At 45.0% G+C, this 14,691-nt stretch overlaps 1 protein-coding gene across 7 annotated transcripts in view; it reads right to left on the bottom strand.

Moving 5' to 3' along the window:
- Positions 1–14,691, bottom strand: part of CARMIL1 (capping protein regulator and myosin 1 linker 1) — a 260,068-nt gene that overhangs the window by 111,253 nt on the left and 134,124 nt on the right. For all 7 annotated transcript variants that reach the window (XM_084794019.1, XM_084794020.1, XM_084794022.1 and 4 more), the window contains exons 9-11: positions 8,460–8,535; positions 2,871–2,959; positions 1,042–1,136 (exon numbers count right to left, since the gene is read on the bottom strand). In XM_084794019.1, the coding sequence (XP_084650145.1) occupies positions 1,042–1,136; positions 2,871–2,959; positions 8,460–8,535 (260 nt within the window). The remainder of the gene's footprint in view (positions 1–1,041; positions 1,137–2,870; positions 2,960–8,459; positions 8,536–14,691) is intronic.

Below are 14,691 nucleotides of genomic sequence, written 5' to 3'. Positions count from 1 at the left end.
TTTCGTTTTTGTTTCACTGGGGCGGGGATTGATCCTAGGGCCTCACACATGCTAGGCAAGTGCTCTGCCATACCCAAGCCCCAAATGCAAACATATGTGAGGAATCATTCTCCTCACAAATCTCCTCATGTTCACAACTTATAAAATGTATTTGTGGTGGGCACACATCTTAAAGCGACCCCCTTTTAAATAAATGCTTCCTGTAAAGCAAGACAGACAGGTGACTGTAAGAGAGGTTCACCACATGGCTATTAAACCTATAAACTCTAAGTTAATCTACCAAGAAAGGGAAGGGAACTCAGTAGCACAGCATGCACCTAGCACGCACAGGCTCACTGGTCAGTATCTACGAGGGAGGTAAGGATGTTTATCAATGCACCTGCCTATATGCTTGGCGCCTTTGAGCAGAAGTGCAAAGATACAAATCTGAAACCAGCCTAGGCTACACATCAAAACTCTTGTCTCAAAAAAGAATAATGGCGGTGTGTGTGTGTGTGTGTGTGTGTGTGTGTGTGTGTGTGTGTGTGTGTGTTAAGTGGGTCACCTGAACACATAGGTATATGAAAGAAACTAAAGCTTCTGAGACAAGTGCTAGCTGGCTCTTCGCATCACAAACTGCCATGGGGTGGAAGACAGAAAGCAAGCTGCATGTGAGAGCTGGGAGTGGTCTCCATCGATAGCAAGCAAAACCACAGGGACCCTGAGTCCTAGCGCCCCAAGGAAGCTAATCTACTGTTGACCAGAGATTATGAGGAGGACTCCAGGTGAGTGTGGATGGGATTCACCTGAGTGTGGCGAGGATTCCTGGGAGGTGTGGGGAGGACCCTGGGTGGGTGTGGAGAAGGTTCTAGGTGCATGTAGGGAGAACTCTCCGTGTATGAGTGGAGGGCAGCGTGAAGGGGCCTCCAGGTATGTGTGGAAGGCTCTGCAAGGGCTCCAGGTGACTAAACTGAAGCTGGTGTTAGTCCCCAGCCCTGGATAAACCAGGACACTAGTCTTCCTACGCCCCTGGCATTCCTGGTCCTACGTGAGATGGAGTACCTCGATCCTCCAGCGGGTTCCCAGCAAGGTTGATCGTGTGGAGTCCTGAGTTAGGATTCTGGGCTAGAGCACCAGCCAATTTCTGTGCAAAATCTCTGCAAGTAAACATCAACGGCGTGAGTAATGGACAAGATGCAAGTTGTTCAAATGAAACGTCTAAGGATCAAAATGAAATGAAACCCAAAAAATACATCACCACCACCCCCTGGCTTGTCTATGGAACCCCCCCTCCCCAAAACACACACAGGTTCATTTTGTCCCACGCTGGAAGGCTATGGAAAACGCTTAAGGGGTAGAAACCTCACAGGACTAAGTGGGTCACTCAGAATGGGCCTTGCGGACTTAAAGCTCAGTCACCTTCCTGTGGGCTGTTTGCTTCCTGAGTATGGACAAATGTGACCAGCGCCTCATGTGTCTGCTACTGTGCCTTCGCTAGGAGGAAGAACCTCATCATTACCTGTTGAGCCCCTCCCCCACCCATGGCGGTGTGGGGGGCCTCTCCATCTCTTTTCAGATGAATGCTGAATGCTGCTAAGAGCATCGCAGACACCTTCCTGTTTTGTTTTCTTTAATTCCACAGCGAGCCTGCTTTCTTGAAAATTCTGGCAGGCTCTTCCCTGTATCTTGCTTCTCATTTCCTGTAGCATTCACACATATAAAACTGACCGCTTTAATTACTGAGTTAAAGGCCACCACTGCTAGTGCCCTATGTTACACAAAATCACTGTTTTAGTTAATATATTTTAACCTGAAATAGCACACTAAGTGCTAGGATTACAAAGTTACCTGCCTTGCTCATTAAGAACAATAAAGCCATTGTTCTAACAGATTCTAACTCGTGCTATTCAGAAAAAAAAAAAAAACTCAGGGGTGACATTAAACCATTAGATAAAGGCTGGGATAAATCACTACAACTGATAAACATAAGAAAATCACAGGGAATCTCTTAGTAGCACAGCTAGACAGCAAACTGCACGGGCATCCTCAGTGAGAAGGGTACTTTGTTAAGTACTGCACGCGCATCAACCCACCTACTCTCACAACCTCAGTGACTGTCCCTATGTCTAAGGTAAAGACACCACACAGTGTAGACCGTCTAAGCTCCCTGCGTGAAGCCTGAGACATTTTACCAAGGTCCACACTCTTAGCCACCACGCCACGGGCCCTCAGAATGTCCCAGTGGCGGAACGTGTTATCAAACTCTTGCCTTTCAGGATGATGATGGTATTATGGGCTAGGTGCTTGTTCTGTGTTGTGATCTGAGTGTGAAGCTCACCTCATAGGCGTGTGGATCTTATAATTTTGGTTGTGAGCCTGGCCTTCAGCGGCTGAGCCATCTCTCCAGCCCCGCTCATGGATCCTAACATGTATCCCCAACCACCCAGCTCATAGCGTTGTTTAGAGTGGTTGAGGAACATTTGGTCATTGGAATTTAGCTAGCCAACACTGGGCCATAGATTTGGGGGTAGAGGGCTTTAGGCCAGCTTTGTCTTGCTGCCTAACCCCTGAAGGTATTTAACCAGCCTCAGGTCCCTAACAGCACTATGCCTTCCACGCCAGGGTCCATGATCCACTGCGGCTATGCTGAGTCTAAACAGACCCTTCCTCACCCAAGTCCCATCTGTTGAGTATTTTGGTACAGTAATAAGACTGATATTTTTTTTAAAAAAAGAAGATTGATATGTTTTTTGTTTATTTTGATTTTTTGTTCTAGAAGGACAAACTATACATGTGCACCTCAACTTTTAAAAGGATCAGGCACCAATTAAAAAAGCAAATGGCATAAAAAGTTTAAAGTAACATGTTCACAGATTCAGGCAAATACTCACGTTCTGAGTCCAGCATTTTCCAAGACCAATTCTTCTAGTCGATTGGACCTACTCACCACCCTCAAGATCTGCTCACAGACATCTGTGGACTGTAACAGAAAACACTTGTTCACTATCCTGTAAGTCTGGTGAAAAATCATTTCATCCGAGTGCCATAAAGCTAGACAACACAGAGACCTAAGTAAATGAAACACTTAACAATACATACACTGCTCAAGAACTAGTCAGAGGACGTCCCCACTGTGCACCACCATGGAGACCTGGGAACACCATAGCACGAAGCACAGAGTCTCAGGGAAAAAGACAAGAATGCTATGGTCTGAGCCAATGCCAAGCCTCATACCCTCACTCACATTGAACCATCATCCCAACAATGTGATGGTATCAGCAGGTAGGTTGGGAAGGTGAGTATGTCTTCGGAGTGCACACCTTCAAGAATGGGGTTAGTGCCCTGACCAGAGAGTCCCAGAAAGCTACTCTTGCCCTTCCAAAAGAACATCTACTGGAACCACTTACAAACCAGAAAGTGGATGCCGTCGCATATTGAGCAGGACGCCGCCTGAACAGCAGACTTCCCAGCATCCATAGCTGTGGGAAGCAAACTTCTGTTAGGTAAGTTATCCTATCTGTGGTACTGTAATACGCAGTCTGAGTGGAGTGAGGTAGAATATGTAACTATGAGGCAGTAAGAAAAGTAGTACTTTTGGCAGTGCCACAAGTCCGTAAGTCCCTCCCATCTTTGCTTCACAAAATCAAAAGGGCTTCCCAAGGCAGAGATGGATGTCTCAGATGGAGCTGAGGATGAAGTGTCAGTGATAATGACGCTGCAGGTCTCGTTACAGTTTTCATTGTGGACCTGGCACTGAGCTGCATCCTATGTATCACTTTCTATTATAAATAGGAACAGCAAAGGAAAGAGTGCTTTGTAATTCATTGTGGTTGGTCTCTAGGACTCGCCAAAGTAGGTAAAGGGGGAAATGGCAAAGACTAAGTAAATGACTCCATGTTAACAATAATTTTAAAAATTACTTTAAGTCATGTATATGTATGAGGATTGGTGTGTGGTGTGTGCATGAGAGTTCGGGTACCTACAGAAGCCAGAGATATAAGATCGCCCTCGTGCTAGGGCTACAGATGGCTGTCAGTCAGCTGAAGCAGGTGTCAGGAACGGAACTCAAGTCCTCTAGAGGAGCAGCATGTGCTCTTAACTGCCGAGCCAGCTCTCCAGCTCACGGAGAGTGTTTTGTTTTTAAGTCATGTCATTATATAATTATTATACAAGGGAACTGATACTGAGGAACTGGGCCACATGCCAGGGTGGCAGAGTTGGACACAAGATTTTCCTGTTTAGATTTCTAAATGTTCATATTTTTATTTATACTCTGTCTTACTGTGGTGCAGGTGTTGGCAAGTGATTTTATAGGAGTGTATTATAACCAAGGGCTTACTTAAAATGTTTATGATATATACAGGAGAGAGAGCCTGTCTGTGTGCTCTAATATATGACAGTGCACTTTTAAAAACAAACAAACCCACCGCGTAAATATACCAGAGTTCTCTGACTTATCAGCGGTGCAGGCCCAGCTGCTGTACCCAGCAGCTAGACACAGTCTGAAATGAAACACACCAGAACTCTCCAGGTGGGGAACCTTTACACAGGCTGCCCTGAAAACACCTGACGTCCACTATACAACTCTCATCTCTCTTACAAGCTGCTTCGTTCAGTTCGGTCCAGAAAGCTTGTCTCAGCCCATTCCTGGGCTTTGATTCATCCCAGTGGATCGAGGGACAAAATTAGCCCCACCCAGGCTGATGCGATTTCCATAGGCTGACAGCAGTGATCTTCCACATTTGGCTCCTTGTTTCATGGTATACGCGCAAGGAAACCAAGTGAGCTCGGTGTCGTCATGGCAAAAAGTGAATATGTGAGTCATGTTTTGGCAGGAATTATTCTGATTTTTAAAAGCAATCCATGAGATCATGCACTAACCTGGCTATTCAACAGGGCACCCACAAAAGGAGTTTACCCAGGGGGAGCTTTGGAGATTGGGTGTCCACGCTGACTGTAAACACGGTAGTGAAAATGTACTAAAGAAAGTGTATGTAGGTGTGGCCAACTTTTCCTTAAGAAGTCAGAAGTTCTTCATAGCTTCATTAATGGTGCTCACTTTTATTTACGCCAGCTACATGAAAAGCAATTTTTTATATACCCAAAAATATAAAATAGTGATGTTTTTAAAGAAATGCATACACAAACTTAGGTATGAAGTAGAATATAATAACCATAACAGATATTTTGTCTACCACACTCACAGTACAGGAATGCAATAATTCATTTGCAAAACTAGGAATACAGTAGCTCCCTAAGCTTATATTTATCTTGCTTTTAAACATTTGACATTTGAAACAAAACGTGGCTTTTGTGAATATTATACTACAAAGCTTCATAAAGGAAGATGGTTGAAATACCACGGAAGAGGGGTGGAAACGAGGTAAGATGCAGAGGATGGAGAAGAGTGCTGTAAAATGTGCTCCTGCTGTGTAGCTTTTATCTACTTTATCTTATTTGATTCAGTTTAGAAAGTGTGTCTCAGACATTCCTGGGCTTTGATACACCCCAGTGCACTGGGAAGACAAAGAACAATCGTACATACAAAAAGGAGGAGGAGGAGGAAGAGGAGAAGGAGGAGGAGAAAAGAAGGAAGGAGGAAAAAAAAGAAAGAGAATTAGCAAAAGAAAAATAAAATAAACATGGAAGCCTAGACTAAAACCAAGGAACCAAATACACTGCCTGATACAGCCATGTCCTTGATGCACCAAACTTTGACAAAGCAAGCGGATCAGACTCCGACTCTACAGGCATTTTAAGTAATCAACCATGGTGCACAGACAGATGGGCTGCATTGCATACTGTGTACTTGAGAGCCTTAAAAAATGCCGTTTTCAGAGATGGCTCATGCCTATAATCCCAACATGAGGGAGGCGGACGCAGGCCTGGACTATATGCATCTAATTCAGACTAGGATTGTGGCTGCTAATTGTCTTCGTGAGGTCAGCACAGAGCATGTCAGTCACATCCTTCTTGGGTCACTCTGGAAAGGAGGCTTTTACTAGGCTGGGAGAATCGTGGTGGAAACTGCGAGAGTTCGTGTCACTTCAGGGAACTAACTGACTTTTGTCATGGACTTCACTGATGCTACACAGTCCCCAGCACCCTCCTACATGTAAGCCCATCCTTAGAAAGGCCTCATGCTGGAGCAGGAGAAAGCAGCCTTCCCTTTTTCATTTAGCTTTGGGTGATGGCAAACTATTCCTTTCCTTTTGCTTTCCTTCTCCCCGCCCCCTTTGGTTTTGGTAACCCACTGAGTCCACTTAGTGCTGCCTGCTAGAATGCTGACTGATCTCGGGAAGGTCTTGTGCAGGTAACCACAGTAGCAGTGAGCTCACGAGAACAGCAGCCACGCCCTGTGTAGAGACAGCGTTTACAGCCCTGCCATGTCTACCTCTTACATTCTTTCCTCCCCCTCTTCCACAATGTTTCACATATTTTCTTTTAGAAGCTTTGTACTGTAATGTTCACAAAGGCCACATTTCATTTCAAAATATCAAATGATTAAAAATAAGCACATGTTAAGACAGGAGATGTAATTCAGGAGATATTTGTGCCAGGCAAGGCCAAAGCCCTGCCTTTGGTGCCCAGCACCACTTACACAAAGGCAAATTTACTCAGTTAATAAAAGAGCAGTAAGGATAGTCCTCAAACCCTCCTGCTATCCCAAGATATTTAAGAAAGTATTTGAGACTTTATATTCTTTGTTTTCCCAGGATGACATTTTCTTGGAAGTTTTTATATACTGCTTATACACTAAACACTAAGTTGGATAAAAAAAAAAAATAATGTCTGGGAGGAACAATGATGGAATGCCTTTCTGTACTGGGGAGTTGGGGAAATTCTAAGAATTTCCTATCTAAAGCCTTTCGAGAACCTTCTCAGGAACCCATTTTGAACATCTTAAGCTTGTGTGAAGGTGTAAGTGAGTCAAGAAAAATACATCTTGGTCTTGGCAAGAATGTATAGTTCTGGTCTGAGGGTCCCTTCTCCTTCCCCCTAGCAGCCTCTGCTGGTTAGTCCTTGAGATGGTCCCAACCCAGGAAGCCTGAGGCTCCTGTGCCCGTGCTATCCACCATGGATGCTTGCTAATACACAGAGGGCGCCTGCTCTATTCCTGCTGTCACAGCCCCATCACAAGATGTCCACACCCCGCTACCTAGTCCAGTTCATTCCCATCATACCTAGTCATCTCTTCACTAGTTGTGATGATGGTTATTTTAAGAGTCAACAGTTATGAAATGCTTGGACAGTCAGAGACTGGTAAACTAACTAAGTCTCTCTCTCTCTCTCTCTCTCTCTCTCTCTCTCTCTCTCTCTCTCTCTGATCTGCTATGAGGGCACATCAGTTTCATGGTTGTAGGTTCTCTCATCCATTTATTCAGTGATTTTAATCTATATTTATGAGGCAATTTTTTAACCATGCAGCTACTTTAGCAGGAAGTTGCAATACCCACACAATATGCTAAACACAGGACAGAGACGAACATGCCTGCAACTATCTCACAGTAACAGGTACACAGGAAGCTGAGATCCGGGAAGGCTAGATTACTCATCTCCACTCTACAGTCTGGTTAGAAGAGTCATGGTAATAAATGCATTTTCTGACTCCATGCTCTTTTTCCTATGCTACCATGGCTCTTGAGCCCCCAAATGACTTCAGCCCATTTTTGCACCCATGATGCCATAAATCATATCTATCCTGGGACAATTCAGACACCCAAGTAGCCTGCTCAAATGCTCCCATTCTGCAAAGCCCTTTCTCAACCCAATGTATTGATTATAAAACCCTTACTGCCAGATTCCACGCCTCTATAAACAATATCTGAATTATTTCTCATCCTAAATGAAGTGTCAGAAAACTATCTTGTAGATAAGTAACTGCCATATGGCAGCTTTGAATTTGTCAAGTTCCCAACAATTTCCGCTATTAAAGCAGACCAAATATTTGGCTGCTCTATTTAACATGAAAACCAACAGATTTCACTTTGATTTTATTGTGTCTGTCTATAAATCCCCTCAATACAAAAAAAGAAAAAAAAACTTCTACAGAATTAATATTAGCTATTAAAATTCAATCAGACCAAGTTTACCTGTTGGTACTTCCTGAAATTCTTCTCATGGGAAACTAGGTGGTGATGAAATGCAAGGCTGGAATATAAAACCAGCTGTTTGCAGCTGTGCAAATGTGACTTTAATAGCTTTTGCCAACTAAATGAGTCTGTACAGAAGACAACACTGAATGTGCATTTCTGTTCTAAAATTACTCAAGGCACTGAAAACAAGGTGAATCCTTAAAGCTCTCACATTACAAACCTCACACCATGTTGTGCTAATCATTCCTAGGAATGAAATCTCCTCAAGAAATAAAGTGTGTGCAGCTCACCAGTATGGTAACAAAATAAGACCTTTCTGACAATGATCAGGCTTTTGAAGGTCGACAAATCTGGGCAATGCTGGCGGCATCTTCAGTGACTTACCAGCTTGAGATCCTTGGAGGACAGCTTGGTGAACCACTGATTATATTCCAGGGCAGCAATGATGGGGATCAGGTCTCTAGAAGAAAAGTTATATGAAGAACATGAGCTTGGCCCTGCAAAACAGCCACAGTGACACTGCATTCTTAGTAGGTCTGGTGGAGTACGCCTGCCCTCTTAGCACTTTTGGAAGATGACACCCAGAATATCAGGAGTTCGAGGCCAGCCGTGGCAGACAGATAAGCCAGCCTATGATACATGAGACCCTTGGCTCAGAGACCAAAGAAAAGAAAACTAAGACATTCTCGATTTCTTTCCAGTGTAGGTGTGTGTGCATGGACACACATTCCAAAGGCTTTCTGTGCAGGACAGAGGCTAACTCTCACAAAGATGCTTGGGTTCCCCTGTTGAGATAGTCTCTCTAGTTTCTCTGTCATGTTCTCCAGACCGGTTGGCCTGAGAGCAGCTTCTAGGTTATTTTATCTCTGAGAAGCTGCCTCCCACCTCACTGTGAAGTGCTGTGATTAGAGGTGAGAGCCACCACATCTGCCTCTCGTGGGTTCCAGAGACTGAACTATGACTGCCAGGCTTATGCAGCAAGCACCTTGACCTATTGACCTATTATAGCCCCTGATCCTCCAACTGTTTTAATAGCAAACAATCCAATCCTCTGTGACAGACCTCCACAAAGCAGAATGCAAGCAGAATTCCGCAAAAGTGAAGTCAATTGCCCCCCCCTTAGAACCTCCAACTCTTACTCCCAGGGAAAAGAAGCTAATGCTAGCATTTATCTGAAGAACTTCCTCATCTAGAAAGAAATCGTATCCAACACTACACTGGCGGGCCTGTTTCTTTAGATTTCATCATAGGTTCACAAGCATGGAGACTCTCATACAGCCTCTGAGAGGTTGTTTCCTAAGCAAAGATAAGGCCTTACACACTCTGGCAGTAAGTACCATCAGATGCTCAGTGCTCAGCAAGCATCCTGCAACCATTTGGTAGCTTTTACACTTCCCATCAGTGATGCCATCTATGGGATACAGCAGGTGTGCTTATGGATGCCTTGCATGAGCTAAGCTATGGGGTAAAGCTTTGCACATGAATTCCCTGCCTCTGCACCACTTTCCCAGCCGCTGGCCCCTATCCTGCACTATCTTCTCCTACTCCGAACAAAAAGCTGACAGTCCCTGACTCGTCCACCACACCAGGCACTTCACAAACAGAATTACCCTTCGCTGCTGAGCAGTGTTCTGAACATTCGCATGCCCTTTGATACCTTCACCATGCCTCTCCTTTCCCATGTCTTCTTGGCCCCACCCCCACTCCCCACCCATTGCTTCAGCGTTCTGACTTCTACAATCTCAGACTGTAAATCTTTGAAACCTAAGCTCCGTGCGTTTTAGCTGTGTGCGTAAGACACAGATGCCACAGTTTCCCCTGAAAGAGCAAAGGCGGGCAGACAGTGGAAAGAGCTAAGAAATCCAACCGATGGAGTGCTTCACGCAAAGCACCTCGGTTAACCTGCAGACACGCCAGGAGGTGGTTGTTCATGTTTCACAGGCAAAGGGATTGATTGATGTGCAGCGACAAGCACCAAGTGAGACTGGACCAGAAAGAGAACAAGACTCTTTTCTTTATTAAAAGGATCCCCCCCCTTGGAGGAAACATAGTAGTCATATAGAACAGTACATTACACTGGCATATTTGTGTATGCATATAATATATCTTGATCATATTCACCTAGCCTCCCCATTACTTCTTACCTCCACCCTCCTTGTGAGGAGCTTCCTGTACCCTGGTAGAGCCACTTCCACTTTCTTGTTGTTCTTCCCCCAACTCCACCCCTAAGCTGAGGTCCCACGCATTAGGGAATCGGAGAAATACAGGATGCTTATGTCCCTGAGTCTGGTTTATTTCTCCTAAATGTGGTGAGCTATACTATCCTATCCACTTCCCTACATGGGATATGATTTCATCCTTTTTTGAAGCTGAATAAAATTACCCTGTGGAAATAACCCATCTTTTCTGTACCCAGTCTTCTATAGACAGACAATGTAGGCTGATTTCATAACTTAACTACAATAGATAGATGATAGATAGATAGCTAACAGATATGATAGATGATAGACAAATACATAAAGCAGATGTCACTGCTATATTCTGACTCTGGTCCCTAAGAGGTTTTGCGCACAATACTGCAGCCTTTGCCTGATTTGCGGGCACCACGTGAGAGCTCATCAGACATGAGTGAGCAGATGAGACGCATGCTCACAGGCCTCCCAGAAAAACAGCGCAAAGACACGAGCAGGCGCATCCACAGGCCCTATCTGCCAGCTTCTCGGTTTACACCTCTCTTTATTAACCTGCTTAGAGTCAAAGTCATTTTTAAGTTGAGATTCAAATCTGGGCATGGTGACTCAAACCTGTAATCACAGCACTTGGGAAGTAGAGGCAGGAGGTAGTTCAAGGTCATCCTCAACTAAAAGAGGTAATTTGTCAACCTCTAGGCCTTCCTCAACAAAACAAACAATTAAAAAAAAAACAATCAGAAGGAGACAGTCATGTATCTTAGTTGAAACAGTAAGCACTGCCCCAGTGAATGCTGGGATGAGTGTTCTTCCTGGCGCTCCCCACACTGCAGTGAATAAGAAACATAGCCGGGAGCCTAGCCAAATCCTGGGAATGTTAAAAGTGCCCTTAGAACACAGGGACCAAGTGATCCCACCTGGAGCAGATGGGCACAGGCTCAGAGGGCTCCAGAGATGGGAAGGGGCCAACTAGGCAGGAAGGGTTGAGCAGAATACTAAAATAATTCGGGACAGATGTGAGCAGACGTGGGTGGCTGGCTGTGCCCAGTAATTCCCTTCATTCATATATTCAGTAAGTGCCAGGGTTGAATGTGACAATGAACATAGCACCCAACCCCTACCCTGTAACAGTGACAGCCTGGTACAGCCCAGCAGGCAACCAAGGAGGAGTCAGCCGCATGGATCAAGGCGGATGCTGCACTCTAGGCTTGTGTGAGAGGATCACAAGTCAAGACTGGCTACCAGAGAGGCTTCTGACTGGAAGACACTGAGTCCTGGGAAATGAGGATGAGGAGAAATTTACATTGCAGGCAGGCGGGATGGGAAACAGAGAAAGGAGTAACTCAGCCTGCAACTTCAAGCTCCGATGCCAAAAGCGTGGTTCGTGAATGGGGACTCTCAACTGGACTTTCTCAGGATCAAAAGCTTTTGCTCTGCGAGAGCTGGTGCCAAGAGGAAGAAAATGCAAGGCATGTACTGGGAGACAATAACTGAAGATGACATTTCCACCGCTGGACGTCAGATCCCTAACGCACATAACTCTGAAAAGTGAGCACTAAGCCGCAGTCTCAGGGCTAGGGAGACACGGCTCAGTGGGGAAACAGCATGCAAAGTTCAGTCCCCAGCAACCACATGAAAGCCAGGCAACGGCACATGTCTGTAACCACAGTGCTGGGAGTGTGGGACAGACAGTTTCCAGAGGCTGCTGTCCAGTGAGTTCAGTCAAAACAGCAAACTTCTGGCTCATTGAACAAACCCTGTCTCAAAAAATAAGGTGAAGGGGGGCTGGGGAGATGGCTCTGGCTGCTTTCCAAGAGTCCTGAGTTCAATTCCCAACAGGCACACGGTGACTCACAACCAACTATTGGATCAGATGCACTCTTCTGGCGCGCAGACTCTATATGCAGATAGAACACTCTTCTACATAAAATAAATAAAAAATAAAAAGCAAATAAAGTAAAGCAAGTGAAGAAGACATCCAGACACATAAAACTGGTCTGTCCACATGTCCACATGGGTGTACACACCAAGGCACATGCCTACCACGCCACACCCACGTATCCACACAACTACCCCCAACAGACACAGAAGCAAACACCCCAACTTTAAAACTGGGCAAAAGATCTATAAGATCTAAACAAGACATTTTACCAACTTTTATGCATTTATATACATCAAAGAAGCACATAAGAAGGCTCAAGTAACTAGCCATTAGAGGATGCAGTTCAAAGCTAAAATAAAAATCCTCCATACACACAGGTGTGTATCAGATGGTAAAATTCCAAACAATCCCTTGACAGCCCCAAATGTGGACCAAGATATAGCACAACTGGGTCTCTCAAACGCAGCCTATGAGAAGACAAATGTATACTCAGTACAGAAGACAGTTTGACTCCGTCATGAGTTTACTGTGCACATGTCACATGACCTGTTCATCTCACTCTTGGGTACTTGCTCAACAGATGTAAAACCTTACATTAGCACAAAATTTAAATGGTCTTATTGATCACCACTGTGTTTGTAATCACCAAAAACTAGAAAAGCCACAGGCATCCTTCAATGAGGACACATGAGTTGGTGGCTGGTTTAGAATTGGCCATGCTCTGTTTTTGCCTGCCTCTGGCTCTTGCAAGTTCACTCAAGGAGTTCAGGTACTTTATGACAAAGCCGGGACCACAGGGAAGGGCCATATCTAGGTCTCCCAGCAACCAGCTAGCTGATGCCAACCACCAGAGCCATGAATGAAGAAGGCATCACTATGAGTTATAGGTGTATTTGCTGTGGGCCATTAAATTTGGAGGCTTACCACACAGCACTACATAACCACAACACTTTCTATCTCAGAAGATTTGATAGCTATATAAGGAAACCTGGCTGCAGGAAAGGTAGCCATGAACATCTTTTCAATAAAAATATTTTTTTCCAAAAAGCTAATATTTGCAAGGCTGGGAGGAAGCTGGGGTGGGGGGTGGGGTCTGTGCCATACAAGCAAGAGACATTGGAGGGATGGGAGAAGCCTCGGGTGCCAAGAGTCTTCTGAAGCTAGAACAAGAGACAAGGAAAAATAGAGAAATATTCCAAAGCCGATCTATAGGATTGGCGCCGTGGAATTATGCGTGTGGTGGGTAATCCTGGCTGTCAACCTAACACCCCTGGGAGGGAGAGATGGGAGCTGAAGAGCTGCCTCCCTCAGATCCGCCTGTGGCCATGTCTATAGAATAACTTCTTGACTGGTCATAGATACAGGTGCTCCCAGTCCACTGGAGGCAGTACCAGCCCGAGGCAGGTAGCTCTGGGCTGTGTAAGAGGCAAATGACATCAGCCAGGGAGCCAGCCGGTAGTACACAGTATGCCTTCAAGGTTTCTGCCTTGAGTTCCTACTGTGACCAAGTAGACCCTTTCCTCCTAAGTTACTTTTGGTCACAGTATTTTATCACAGCAAAAGAAAACCAACCTAGAACAGCATACGTCCATCATAAAAACAGCATTGGGGAGGGCGGAACTGTGAGTGGGAATTGATATAGACAGTCCAGAGGGAGGCAGTGGTCTCTTTCTTGATCTAAGTGGTGACATAATGGCTGAATTTATAATTATTTGCATCCTGGTACACATCTGCCCATTTGGCTCTAAGAGAATAAATACAAGAATGAGCTTAACAGCATTGTTCATTAACAGACAATAAGCTAAGTAGAATGCCTGCCCAACAGCAGAATGAATAGACTGTGCAGTGTCCTACATTAGAATGCAAAACAGAAACAAAAGTGGATGGACCACAGCTGTACATTCCACCCTGGAAAACACCCACGTCTTCCGCATTCAACAATTTTCCACCTGGGTGAAATATGCAGAGAATAGGAAGCCTCAAATCTGGATCAATGGATGCCAAGAAAATACCTCAGAAAATTAAAGTCTGACAAACCACCCATAAAACTGTTGACTAAAAATTTGTCTTGCCTACAAGAAACGTAGAGATAGAGATGGAGCAGAGATTGAGAGAATGGCAAACCAATCAGTGGCCCAACTTGAGACCCACTATATGGGAGAGAGCTAACATGATATTATTAATGATATTCTGCTGTGCCTGCAGACAGGAGCCTAGCATAACTGTCTTCTGAGAGGCTTCATCCTAAAGCTAAGGAAACAGATGTGGAAATCCACAGCCAAACTATGGGCCACGCTCAAGGAGTTTTGTGGAAGAGTGAGAGGAAGATAAAGGGAGCCAGAGGAGTCAAGGACACCACAAGAAGACCTACAGAGTAAACTCACCTGAGCTTTTGGGAGCTCACAGAGACTGAACCACCAACCAAAGAGTATGCATGGGCCAGACCTACCCGCCTATACATATGCAGCAAGCGTGCAGCATGCCATCATGTGGGTCCCCTAATGATATGAGTCTCTGTCTCTGACTCTGTTGCCTGCCTTTGGAT

Source organism: Acomys minous, assembly GCF_964271855.1.
Source record: "Acomys minous genome assembly, chromosome: 9".
Classification (NCBI taxonomy): domain Eukaryota; kingdom Metazoa; phylum Chordata; class Mammalia; order Rodentia; family Muridae; genus Acomys; species Acomys minous.
Note: the sequence above shows the minus strand (reverse complement) of the source record. Positions and strands in the feature narration are given on the sequence as shown.